The sequence below is a fragment of the Rousettus aegyptiacus genome, unplaced genomic scaffold (assembly GCF_014176215.1).
Source record: "Rousettus aegyptiacus isolate mRouAeg1 unplaced genomic scaffold, mRouAeg1.p scaffold_m13_p_2, whole genome shotgun sequence".
Lineage (NCBI taxonomy): Eukaryota > Metazoa > Chordata > Mammalia > Chiroptera > Pteropodidae > Rousettus > Rousettus aegyptiacus.
The window spans coordinates 158493944-158507963 of NW_023416295.1; the positions used below are offsets into that span (position 1 = coordinate 158493944).

Here is a 14020-nt window from a genome sequence, read left to right on the forward strand (position 1 = left end):
AAGTATCAAAGCTGCAAGACTGCCATTAATTAGCATATTATTAAGACTTTATTTATAATCATCCTGGTATAAAAATTAAATACATTTTCAAAGAAAAATGTTTAAAATTACAGATAACATTACATTAAAAATCACTTCTGGTTTCCTTTGAGATAATTATCATATGGGAAGTTCTGGTGATATATCTTTTAGGAAAAAATTATAATTGTTTAGTGGGCAGTTTTTATCTTGTGGATAAAATTCAAGGTGTAGGATTTGAATCAAAGGATACACTTTTATTTCTCTTGATATATATTGTCAAATTAATTTCTAAAATAGGTTCTTAAAAGTAATGACCTGTATGTACCAAATTCACCACAAGCTATTATTGTTTTGATATTATGATTTCTTTATTTTTTGAATAATTCAGTTTTCATAAAATGGTTTAACTTTATTTTTTGGATTCAACTTACCCTTATATTTGTGTTTATTCTGTTTCATTTTTTTTTTGTAAATTATCTTTGAGTCTTTGTTTATCTATTAGAGATTTTAATTTTTAAAATGTATTTGAATGAGCTCATTGTTTTTCTAGACATTAGTATTTTGCTTTCCAGCTGACAGTCCATTTTTTTTATGACTTTTGCTTTAAATCTTTTTAAATAGATCTTTTAAGCATTTATATTTTAAACTCTTTTACTTGGTATTCATCTATAGCTCGGGAAAATATTCTGTTCTGCTTTTTGCTAGTTTTCCTTTTATTTTTGAAAAAACAATTTCACCGTAATCTATTTGGGTTTGATCACTGTTTTTGTTTTTCTGTCTTTCTGACTTTGCCCCAAGAACAGGAAAGAAGCAAAGGAATTGTGGGGAATATGATGGGTATGTTCTAACTGGACATGGATTCTAAATAAGCCAACTAGAGCTACCTTATTTCCTGGTAATCTAAATACAGAGAACAGATAATTTGTCAGAATAAAGTGTGGAGGCAAGCCATTTGCAGGAGGTGAAATTGTTCTGAGCCAATACAAAGCGGAGTGGCCGGGAATTCACATAGGGCTCTAACAGTCACTAGTTTGTTATATACAACTGGTCCACTCTTCCTTAGCGTTAACTAACATAAGACCAGTTATTTATACTATAAAATACTGTTTCAAATTTTGGTTTGAGGATCTTCTACATTAGAATTTCCCACAGCGCTTATTAAAAATGTCCCACCTAGACTCCCTGAATCTCTGGAGATGTGGCCTGTGAATCTAAAAAGCACTCCTGAGAGATTCTTAGGTAACCAAAGTCTGAGTATCAGTTCCTAAAGGCCGTAATTAAGGTACTACAAGGCATGTGGAGATTGATGCAGCCCTAATAAGAAGATAGTAATTAACAGTTTTTTATGCTGCCTTGGAAACACAAACATATAAAGAAATAGCAAAGTCTTCTATGTAATGGCAACATGACATAAACTTTAGTGGAGTCTGGAGTGACACCTCAAAAAATGAAAAACCAGATAAGCAGCCATCTCATTGGTAGGCCAACCACTTTCTCTCTTTTAGTATTAATTAAGCACGTCTTACTTATTTTTGCATTATAATGTCAAACATTGTAGAACTTTTAAAAAATGGACTGTATTTTTTTTTTTTTAGTTGCCGTGGCCACGTACTGTTACAGAACGGTTGTTGGATGAGATGTTTGATAGCACTGCGTCCCAGTTTCTGGCCGTCTTGGAAGCTCTTTCTGATTCAAATAGACGAACACTACAAACAGGACCTGTTGTTACAGATGAAGTAGAAGTTCGTGATGTTGTCTTAGAGCTGTTTATAGCAGGAAAAGAACTTTTAATAAGTAAATAAGTTAATATTTTATTGTAGAACAGGAATAAGTTTTTAGTGTGGTAGTCCACACATAAGCTCATATTCAATTTTTATTGATTTCGAATTCAGAAAGCTTGCTAAACTCACTTGATAATTCAAATAATTTATTAATAGATTTTCTTTTGGATTTTTATGCATGTAATCGTATGTTTAAAATGGCAGTTATATTTCTTTATTTATAATTCTTAAAATTTTTATTATTTTTTTCTTACGTTTCTCGACTTATTGCATTGGATAAGATCTCCAGTAAAACATGGAAGTATGGTAGTAGGTGCCTTTGTCTCATATGATCTCTAATGGAAAGCTTTCAACATTTTATAGAAGATACAGATACAGATGCTCTTTTACAGACTAAGGAGCTTGATTTTATTCTTGGCTTGCTAAGAGTTTTGTTTGTTTGTTTTTAACCCTGGGTAGTTGTTGAATTTTTATCAGAAGCCTTTTTTGGATTTAATGAGATTTATTGAGTTGATCAAATGGCTTATATTTCTGCTAATGTGAATTACATTGATTGCTTATCTAATTTTTAACTACTCTATATTTTTGGAATGAACCTAATGTGAAAGTGAGGATAATCCTTTTTATATATTGCTTTTTAAAAAAATTTTTTGCTAATGTTTAGTATTTCTGCCTCTTTATTTACAAGAGAGATTTTCCTTTCTTATAATGTCCTTTTTTGATTTTACTCTCAAGGTCATGTTAGCCTCATAAAAAGAGTTGAGATGTACACTCTATTATCTGGAGGAGTTTGTGTCAGATTGGTGTTATTTCTATTTAAATGTTTTCTTGACTTACTGGGTAAGCCATTTATTTGGACCTGGAATTTTCTTTGTGGAAAGATTTTTAACTATGAATTAAATTTCTTACATAGATATAAAATGATTTAGGCCTTCTTTTCCTTAAAAAACCCAATCAGTTTGGTAAATTGTACATTCCTTGAATATTTTTGATTTCATTTAGTATTTTCAAATTTTATTAAATTTTTAATATTTTATTATGCTCTTTTTAACATCTGTAAGATCTGAAGTGGGGTACTCTTTTTCATTCCTGATAGTAGTCATTTTGCCTTTTCTCTCATTTCATCAATTACACTTGGAGTCTACCAATTTCATTAGTCTTTTCTATTTGACTGTTTATCCTCTCTATTGTATATTTGTTTTCCATGTTATTAATTTTCATTATTATTTCCTTTATTATACTTTCTTGGCTTTATTTTGCTTATTTATTGACTTGGAAGTTTAGATCATTGATTTTTCAGGATTTATACTTATTTAATATATGCATATTAAGACATTTCTCTCCTAAGGTAGCTATAGCAAAGTACTTGAAGTTTTGCTATATTATGCTTTCATTACCATTTAGTTAAGAATATTTTCTACTTCTCATTGTGATTTCTTCTGTGGTATGTGTCATAAGTCAAAACACATGGAGACTTTCTAATTATTTTTTTATTATAGAGTTCTAACTTAGTTATACTTTGGTCAGAAAGCATGTTCTGTATTATATGAACCCACTGAAATTTGTTGAGATGTACCGTATGGCCTAACTTGTGGTCAGTTTTGGTAAATAGTCTGTATGTACCTGAAAAGGTTATATATTCTTTGATTTTGGGTGTATTGCTTTATGTGTATATGTGTGTGTGTGTGTGTGTGTGTGTGTGTGTGTGTGTATTAGGTTAAGTTTTAAGTAATGTAGTTAAATAGTCTCTATTCCTACTGAGTTTTTTGGCCTGCTTATTTTGTAAATTGCTGAGAGAGATGTATTAACATGATTTGCTGTGAATTTCTGTTGGTGTGGAATTTTGTTACGACATAGGGTGTGTGTATGTTTTGCCGTAGCAGATACCATTTTCCAAAGTAATTTTTACCAATTTATACTCCCATCAGCATTTTATGATAGTTGTAGTTGCTCCACATTCTGATATTCAGACTTGTATCGTTTTTATTTTGTCCATTCTTGTGTGAATCTAGTAGTATGCCATTATGGAATAAATTTACATTTCTCTGATGACTGCTGAAGTTGAGCACCTTTCATACATTCCTTTACCATTTGGATATGCTAGGTTGTGAAGTGCCTGCTTAGATCTGTTGAAGGAGGCCATTAAGAGCATGCTACCACTAGTTGACTTGTGAGCTGGAACCGGGCATTCAGACTCCTTAACCACCCCCTACCCTTTTCTTGGAATGTACATCCTGGTTACTGTTCCCATATTAACAACCATTTCAGGGGCACAGACTTGAGAGAGTAAGGTGTTGTAATCATCTGGACGGTATATGTGACAGATTCCAGTTAAGACCTCTATTTAAACTTTTGGTGGGTGGGTATGGAGATCTACTTGTCTTGCAGCTGCCTAAGACAAGCCTGGTATGTAGGTTTCCTTATTTATTAAAACTGCTCCCTACCCATCTGGAGGTCTGCCTCTTTCTTTGACTTTTCTTGACCCTGTGTATAGGGGCCAGTAGGTAAACCAACAAGATCTTTTCCCCATTTTTGGGGGGCCCTTTGCTTTTTTTCTTACTGGTTTTAGGAATTCTTTATAGATTCTGGATACAACTCTTTTATTGAATACGTTTATTGGAAATATCTTTTCCCATTTGGTGGCTTCCCTTTTTATTCTCTTAATTGCAGCTGTTAAGGAATAGGAATTCTTTTTGTTTTGTTTTTAGTTTTTGTATCCCAAATTTATTCATTCATTCCACAAATATCTATTGGATATTCTGTTTATGTCTAGTGGTCTCCTAGGTTTTGAGGGTACAGTTGTGAATAGAATATAGTTCTTGGTCTGAAGAACCTACAACCTAGATGTAGGATGTGAATAAGTAGGGATCTGGTTCTGGTTTTATCTTTATAATATATGGTAAGACTGCGAAGGCAAATGGAATCTTAATGCATATGCTGTGCTTTTTGCTATTCCACATTATGTTTGTACCAGGACCCGTAACTGTAATTCATTCATTTTCTCTCCTGTAGTACTCCAGTATATGAATCTTCCACTTGGTCTAGTCTCCTGTGAGTGGAACTGAACTGCTTTCAGTTTGGGGCTGTTACACTTTATGTTGCAAAGACCATACTTGTACATGCTTCTTAAAACACAGATTCATATCATTTTCAAGGGTATATACTTCACAGTGGAATGAAATCAATGTCTCATAGGATGTATATCTATGACTCTACCAGATAATGCGAAATTGCTTTCCAAAGTTGATATTCAAGAGCAGTGAATGAGAAGTCCCATTGTTCCTTATTTTGTCCAATATTTGGTATTCTTTCTTTTAAATTTTGCCAGTCTGGCAGATATGAAGTGCTATCTCTCTATGCTTATGTTGAAGTTACATATATTCTGGTGTGAAGTAGAGTTCCAAATCTATGGCTTGTGGATATAGATTCTCTGTGAATAATATTTTCTCCTGCACCCAGAGTCAAAGCTCAGAGTGTAGGTTCGCTTACTTGTTTCTTTGTTTTCTGGTTCACTTTTTTATTTAGCCTCTAATTGGAACAGTAATTCTTAATTTAAATGTAGTCTAATTGATCAGAATATCTTTTATAGTTAACCATTTTTTTGTGTCATGTTTAAGAAGTCTCTGCTACCCCAGTGTCTAAATTTGGATCCTTTTTTTTGGTATGAGGTAGGAATCAAGGTTTATTTATTTACATATAATATCTGGTTGGCACAGCACTATTTCTTGAAGAGACCATCCTTTCCCCATTTTCTAGCTATCCCTTTGTCATAAACTAGGTGACTATATGTATGTTTTTTTTTTACTCAGCACGATTCCTTTGAGATGTATCCAAGTCGTTATGTGCATCAATAATTCACTTCTTAATATTGCAGAATAGTATTCTATGGTATGGACATATCACAGTTTGTTTAACCATTCACCTGTTGAAGGACATTTGAGTTGTCTCTAGTTTTTGGCTATTAGGAATAAAGCTGCTATGAACATTTGAGTACAGGTCTTTGTGTGAACACAAGTTTTCGTTTCTCCTTGGATAAATGCTCAAGAGTATAATTGCTGAGTAATATGCTAAGCGCATATTTAGTTTTGTAAGAAACTGTCATACTGTTTCCAAGGGTGACTTAACCATTTTACATTCCCACCAGCAATGTATGAATGATCCCGTTTCATCCTCAACAATATTTGTTGTTACTACTTTTTTTTTTGGTAGCCATTCTGAGAGTTGTGTAGTGACTCAAATTAAAACTGTGGTTTTAATTTGCTCTTCTCTGATGATTAATGTTGATGGGCATCTTTTCACATGCTTATTTTTTCATTTGACATCTTTACCTCCTCTTCCTCTTCAGGATTGTTTGCCCATTTTCTATTTGGATGGTTTATTTTTTTCTGTTGAGTTTTAAGGGTTCTTTGTATGTTCTAGGTACAAGTCCTGGTCATTGTTTTTAAGACAGTAAATACATTTTTAAAGCTTTTTTTCCTTATCCTTACTTCCCATTCTTCATTGCTTCTTTCTAAATTAATTTCTTTTTGCTTAAATAAAATTGTAAGGACTTTGAAATAGTTTAGCTGGATATAATATTTTGTTTAAAAGTTGTTCCTTTCAAAATTTTAAACATATTTCTCTATGGTCTTGAATACAGTGTTGAGAAGTCAGTTTAAATCTTTTTGTTTTATAGATTTAGCTTGTACTTCTTTCTCTTTCCTATTATGTTCTTATATTTTATTACACTGGTGTAAGGGTGGATCTAGTAATACAAGAGGTACTTTGAAGTCTAACATTTTTTCTTTAATTTTTCATGTTACTTCTTCATTCCTTTCCTTATGTTTACTTTTATTAATTCTCCAAGGATAATAATAGGTAAATGTTAACACGTCCAGTCTTCATATCTTGTTTTATTATTTTCATTTTTTTATTCCTTCCTTTTGCTTTCTGGTAAGGTTTCTCAATCTTTTTTTTTTTCAGATCACTAATTTGTTTTTTGTTTCTCACTGTTCTATTCTATCCATCTATTACATTCTTTGTTTTAGTAATAATATGCTTTATACCTAGTATCTATTTGATTCTCTTTTATAGCAGTTTATCCTTGCTTCATGTTTCTAATATTCTCTCTTATTTCCTTGAGAGAATATTTATTAAGCTTAAGTTGTTCATTCTGTTCCAGTTTTATGCTTCTGCTAGTAAAGGATGTTGCCGTTTGTGGTCTTTGTTTCAACGTATTTGTGCTTTTAATTTTCTTTTCTTATGAGTTTGCTTTACCATTTGTTGCCTCAGAATATCAGTTGACTTGGCTGTAATGTGCTTCTGGAAAGAAGGGTGAAAGCTAAGACTGAGACCTAAGCTTGTGTTCTTCTAAATGAACATAGGATGTGTGTATGTGCACATGTGCTTGCATGCACACATCCATGTAAGGGCAGGGCTCTTACAAACATGTGCCACAGTTTGGGCTTATTTTCACAAGGAAAATACAAGATCTCAGATGAGAATTTCCTTGACTTCCTTCACCCAAACCCGAAAATTTACGTTCATCTACACCCGTTCTTTCCATTGTCTCTTATTAAAATGGAAAGTATGTTTCTTTTCCTCCTCTTTAGCTTTTTAAGTCTAATCTCTTTGAACTGTCGCTTCATCTCTTGTCCTCTGTCAGCTTCCTCCCTGTATTTCTTCCTCTTGTTATAGTCAGATTTATTGAAGGAATTGTCTATTTTCACTGTTCCAATTTTTTCTTCCTTCTTGTATATAAGCAGTCTTCTATCCCCAGTGCTCTGCTGAGAATGCCACGATATCCTTCTTATTGCTTAATCCAAGGGTCATGTTTCAGTGCTTTTGTCTTTGTATTCTCTGTAGTATTTGTTGCTGTCAACTGCTGCTTTGTCTCTAAACATTCTTATTTTCTGTCTTTTCTCCCTCTGTCCTTCTCTTACTTGTTCGTGTTTCTTACTGTTCTTCCCTAGGAGCTATACATTGTCTATGGCTGATCCTATCATTTACTGTGGCTGTATAATGATGACTCTAAAAGCTATATCCATGTTTTAGATATTTTTTTCCTGAGCTTCCTATCTGTACTATCTATCTGCCTATTTGACTGGTTAACTCTGTGTTTGGCATTCCATGAGTAGCCTTTTCTAACTCTTCTCCAATCCTGAGCCTATGTTTGATGCCTTTCCAATTTGTCCCTATGGCACCCTGAATTTGCCCACTAAGATTTCTTGTTTTCCCCACTAGCGTGTAAACTCTGTGAAGGCCTGGATTGTGTTTCTTTTCTATTATTTCCCTAGTGCCTGGTAGTGTCTGATAGTTAGTAGGTAGTAAATATTTTTTTACACGAATGCCATTCAAACCTCTTTCTTTCCTAGTGTCAAATAATAGTGAAGATGGAATGTTTGGTTTTCCAAAAACATCACTTCTAGAACTTATTATTAAAAAGAAGAATATTATTTCTCTGGATGCTGCTGTGAAATTTATAAAATTAGCTTTTACTTATGAGGAATGGAGTTTATTTGACTCTTCAGCTAGGCAGCTTATTGATTTTCTCCAGGTAATATATGCAAAGCCATTAATTTGTTTTTATTTGGTTAGGATGTCATTGGATTACTAATTAACTTGTGGGTTATACTTCTAGAGACAGGATGACCCAGAGTTAAAGAAAGCAGAGAAGGATTTAACTCTTCTTCTTGCAATAGAACCTCTAATCAATATAAAGAGGAACAAAGGTGTGATCTGTCCTTTGGAAAACCATAAAGAAGGACAGTCAGCTTTGTATGAAAAAAAAATTGCTTTTCCTGGTGAGTATTTATTTGCCTTTTTGAAAAATTAAGATAATTTTATCTGATTAAATATGCTTTTTATAAGTAAGGTGAGAGAATTTTCGAGGCAGCAGGAGCAGGAAGTGCAATGGTCCTGAGGTGAGAGTGTGCTTGGTTGTTAAAGGAATAGCAAGCAGGCATGTATGGCTGGAGTGCACTGGCAGTGGTGACAGAATTTGAGAATGTGGAGGAGATGAGATCAGAGAAATAAATAGGTGGGGGTCAGATCCTGCAGGATCCTAGGCATTTTAAGGATGATGGATTTTATTCCGAGAAGTGGTTTTGTGTAGAAGGAGGCTCTACTTAGTTGCTGCCTTTTTGGTAAGAGATTAGTAGGGCAGTAAATCTGAAGCCATCAGGTCACTTTGGTAAGGAAAAGTTTGGTGGTCTCCTCTCTCTTTCCAGCATGCAGTTTTCTCCATTCTAGGACTTTTTAAGTCTTACAAATTATTGGTTATATAATTGGAAATCTGCAGCCTCTATTTTTCAGACCAATGAGAATTATTTCACCCCATTTTAAAAAATGGTTTGCCATGTTTATAAGACATTGTATGGTTGCTCAATTGCAGTAAATAATTTCTGCCAAGTAATGGTACTTTTTTTTTCCTGGAAGTTTCTGAATAGATATTTTTGTTATTTTTATTCCAATGGCCATCTTTTACATATGATTTAATATTATAAGCCTTTTCACTTCCATTTTGAACATAGTTGGCATATAGAGTGTAGATTCATGATAATAATAGTCTATTTGAATTGAGTGAGAGCCCATTTTAAAGCATGTAAAGTACCTCGTTAACATAATATTTGCCCAGATATCATTTGTGTCATTGTTTTTAGAACTTCTATATTTCTGTGCTTTTTCTGTTTGAAATTTTATAATTGATTTTTTCTTTCATTTTCCTTTATTAATTGAGATACTTCTGTGAGGACTTATGGATATTCAGAAGACATTTTCCATTTAGCAGCAACTTTGTATTCCTGTGTCTGCACCTCTCCCCCGGTGAGATAGCTAGTTTGGGTAATTTTTAATAGTATCATAGGGGAGGGTATTATACTGCATTTAAAGTCAGATTTAGAATGTCACAAGAATTACACCTTGCCAAAATTCTCTATAGTTTCACCATTAGAATAAGAGATTGAGTTATATCCTGATTTATAGTTTTAAGTCTCTTTTTTTATTGTCATCATTTTGGGTGTCAATCTGTTTCTTTTTGGGAAATTTCTAGACTAGTTATGTTTCTAATAATGAATTAAATTAAGCAGTGATTTTACTGAAGAGTTAATATTCTTAATGAAATACTGCTTTTCAGTGTGTAAGTATAAAACCTGGTTATTCTTTAGAGTCACTTTGCACAAATTGGCCAGTATTTAGAAGTGACTTATTTGTGGGTATGAATGTTTAAGTAAAACTAGTATAGCTCTGATTTTAAAACTGAATTCTGGGGATCCCCAGGCCTTCTCTGAGGTTCCTCGGGAGCCCAGATTTGGGTGATAACAGCCTAACGTTTTTTACTGGTTGAAATCTGATGGAATTTCATCTGAAAACTTGATTTTACTGTTATAAGAAGTTTGAAAACCACAGTTATAGAGCATTGTATTAACTTTGTTCAAGTAAGTGGAACACAATAAGAGATTTGAGAAGTTCTACTGTTATATATTTGGTAGCAAAAACAGTGATTATAGTGGGAGAGTTAAACTAAAAAGAATTTTAATCAAGCTGAAACATGCAAGGAATTTTTACCTATCTGCTTTTTAAGATATCATACATGTCTTAGTTCAGTTCAATTTAATAAAGATTTATTGATCTCTGTTATGTTCCCAAACACTGTACTAAGGTGCTACATATCCTAATTAAATCCTAGAGCTGCTCCAGAGGAACTCAGTTTTGTATGTTTTAATCATAAACTCATTATCAGATATAATGAGTAACTTTATTTTTCTTTTGAAAAAAGCCAAGTAACTGATTTGACAGGAGATGTTCTCATTCTGGATCATCTATTGATTCTACTGTGACATTCTGTTTAGTTTCATGTCTCTTTTCCCTGGTCTGTGCCCTTTCCCAGTTCCTGTTTCCTCTCCCCTTTCTCGTTCATCTCCCCTTCTTTATTATTATAGTACAAGAATTTTAAAAAGAAAGAGGATATAAACATTTCAAATTTGGATGGAACTAATTGGTTTACACACTTGCCTAAAAACATTTGAGACTTTTCTTTTTAGAGAGACAGAAGTAGCCTAGCATATTTAAGAGTGAAGTCTTTAGCTAGATGGCATGGGTTTAAATCCTAGCTCTGCTCCTTTTTATTAATTTCATCTTGGGGAAGAAAACAATCTTCTTGTGCTTCAACTTGCTCATCTGTAAAGTGGGGATGATGAGATAGTACTCACCTCATCGGTTGTCATGAGGATCAAATGGTATGTGTCTTAGTCCATTCAGGTTGCTGTAACAAAAATGCTATAGACTGTGTGGCTTAGACAATAAACTGTATTTCTTACAGTTATGGAGGCTAAGAAATCCAAGACCAAGGCACTGGCAGATTTGGTATCTGGTGAGGACTTGCCTCCTGGCTTGTAGGTGGTTGTCTTCTTGCTATGCCATCACTTGGTGAAAAGAGACAGAGATTGTGGGTATCACATTGAGAGTTAGGATTTCAACATAGGAATCTGAAGACACAAACATTCAGTCTAATGCAGTATATATAAAGCTCTGAGAATGTTGTCTGGCACACATTAAATGTTATATATTTATATATCTTATTATTTTTATCTATTTCCATTGTCAATTTTATTTTCAGAATGTTCAGCCTGATAAGGAAATCATCGTGGATATAATAATGTTCCTATGGCAGAAATGCAAAGTAGGGATTCAGCGGATCAATATGTCCAGAAACGACTATGCAAAGTTCACCCAGAAAATCAGTACTAATAAAGTATTCCTTTTGTTTTCTTCCATATGCTTTTTGTTATTACTAATTTAAATTGTGAAACACCTTTTATATCTAAGTTTTCCCTATTCACCTGCATAACTACCATTTTTTAAATGTATTACTGAGTGAGCATTTATTTTAAGTGTATTCCCAGTACTTCCACTTCAAGTTAGTTTTGGGGAGAAAGGAGGTATTTCAAGTTTTTAAGAAGGAATAAATACAGGGTCACATGAACTCGGATAAATTTGTCAAGAAAGTTAACATTAGAAAATACAAATAAGTAAGGTGTTTCAGTTTTTTTCCCCAGAAGTAATATTTTTAGACTATTTTAAAGAGCTATTTTATGGGAAAGAAAAATTGAACAGGTGAATATTATAACCTGGAAAGTTATGGGAAATATTTTAGCAATAACACAGTCTCTTGTGATTCCGAGGCCTCCTGAGATTAATTACATTAGGATTCATGGACATGATCTTATCATGTACTCTGTTGAAGTAATGATATCAGCGCATAAATATTGTTTTCTTGTCTTAGTTCCCAAAGTGTGATGGCTCATTTTATGCGTTAAGCTTTGAGGATATAGGCACCCAGTGTGGAACCTGAAACACTTGCTTACGCTTCCTCACTATTTTATAGGAGGACTTTGATAGTGATTGTAACAGCTCCTTTTAGAAAGAGGAATGAGAATTTTGAGGATAATCTTCACTGATACATAAAATCTTCACTGATATGTGAAAATAACATGATAAAATTTTCATTATGGTTCTAGATAGGCAGACCATAAGCTAAGCAAATCTTTTTTATGAATTTACATAAACATTACTGGTTCTTAAATATAATCTTATTAGGATCATTGAACTTTATATTATTTATAGTTCAGGTGCACTAATTAGGAAGGGGTACCTGTGTGACATTTTCGTGTGATTAAATGATGGTGATTTCAAGGAAGTACTGTTTTGAAGAATGTGACTCTACAATGTTGTATACTTTAATTTGATTTTGCTGTATATTTTCTCCTTTTAGTGGGTTTATCTTCTGTGGCAGATAAATGAAATAATTCATTCCTATAAAATGGAAGACATTGACGTTGTGGTGGTGGCAGAGGTCACATTACGATTAAGTGAAATATTGGAGTCTTTAGGAAACCCAAGAAGAAAATTTAAAAAGTCTCTAGGTAAAATATTGAATGAAAAAGGATGAAATTATACATACACACACATACACACGAACATACAAGTATATATTAGAATACAGGATAGCTTCTGTTAATGGAAATTAGGCATTTCAGTATTGTGCTTCATTGATGATTTATAATTAGATATAGAAATAATATAGGTTTAACTAAATGGATGTAATGCCTGGCTGTCCCACTTTTTGTGATGTAAAGACTTATCGGTGAGTTCAGGTGTTGTCAGCCTGACCTTTTCTTAGGTTGGTTTCCCAGAAATAGGTTCTGAGACAGGGAGTCGAGTGAAGTAGTTTACTTGGGACACTATCCAGGGAAATAAAGTGGTGGAGCGAAGTGAGACAGAGAAGGAAAGGAAGCCAATATAAAGTACAGTAAGTTCATGAGAAAGGTAGGTAAGTTCAGAACTTGCTCCCATGAGGGACCCCTGAGACTGTTCGGAACATACTTCAGAGAGCTGGGAGGTTGTATTTGTACAACTTTTACATGTCATTGGTTAAAAGCTACTGAAGGAAGTGGGAGAAGCCAGGGGGGGCTTCAAACATCTGCCATTCCTTCTGCATTTATCATACTGAATTCTTCATTGAAGAACTTACTTCATTAGCTATTTGGTTACTTTGGTTATTTTTTATTGGCTGGTAGACATTATGTTGTCTAAATATTTTATAGAAATAATTTGAGTCCTGAAATGATGTTATCTTCTTCTAAAGAAGATTTATACTTGCTTTTACTAGATGCACAAAGGCACTACAATTCCAGATCTCATTATTCCAGTTTGAGACATTAAGATAATTTGAAGCCTAGATGCTCTCTGTTTGAAGACCTATTTTCAGTTTTCCCTTACCCCTAGGATGCAACCCTTTCTGGATTCTCACCCTTGGTGAGCCCAGTACACCAATCCCTGTTGCTTTAGTCCCTTGAAGCTGTGAAAAGTACCACTCGATTTCTCAGCTTGATGAAAGTCCCCAGTGGGAAAAGTATCTCTGATGCCATTCCATACTGTCTGGGCACTCTTCCCAAGATCTGGGTGATACTACTTTCCTGAGGTCCTGGCCCTCTGTTGATTTTTCATTATTTTCTTGGCTTGCAAATAAAACTGTACTTTCCAGTTTTTCTAGTTATTGCTAGCCAGGAGAATTTTTCCAGATTATCTGTTGTTACTGGAAGCAAAAGATCCAATGATTACTTTTTAAAAAAGTCTTTGTCTCGTTCAATTTTATTGTTTTGTTTACTAGTTACTTTTGGGAGACTATTGTTTTGTTCTGTTTTATACTCTTTAATTATATATGGGCTAAATACAATTTA

At 33.5% G+C, this 14020-nt stretch overlaps 1 protein-coding gene across 11 annotated transcripts in view; it reads left to right on the forward strand.

Moving 5' to 3' along the window:
• The window catches only part of CFAP54 (cilia and flagella associated protein 54), a 233219-nt gene that overhangs the window by 27362 nt on the left and 191837 nt on the right, over positions 1–14020 (forward strand). For 10 of the 11 annotated variants that reach the window (XM_036237287.1, XM_036237282.1, XM_036237283.1 and 7 more), the window contains 6 exons: positions 1617–1815; positions 8156–8337; positions 8422–8584; positions 9520–9605; positions 11398–11532; positions 12553–12703. In XM_036237287.1, the coding sequence (XP_036093180.1) occupies positions 1617–1815; positions 8156–8337; positions 8422–8584; positions 9520–9605; positions 11398–11532; positions 12553–12703 (916 nt within the window). The other variant, XM_036237291.1, reaches the window with a different exon arrangement.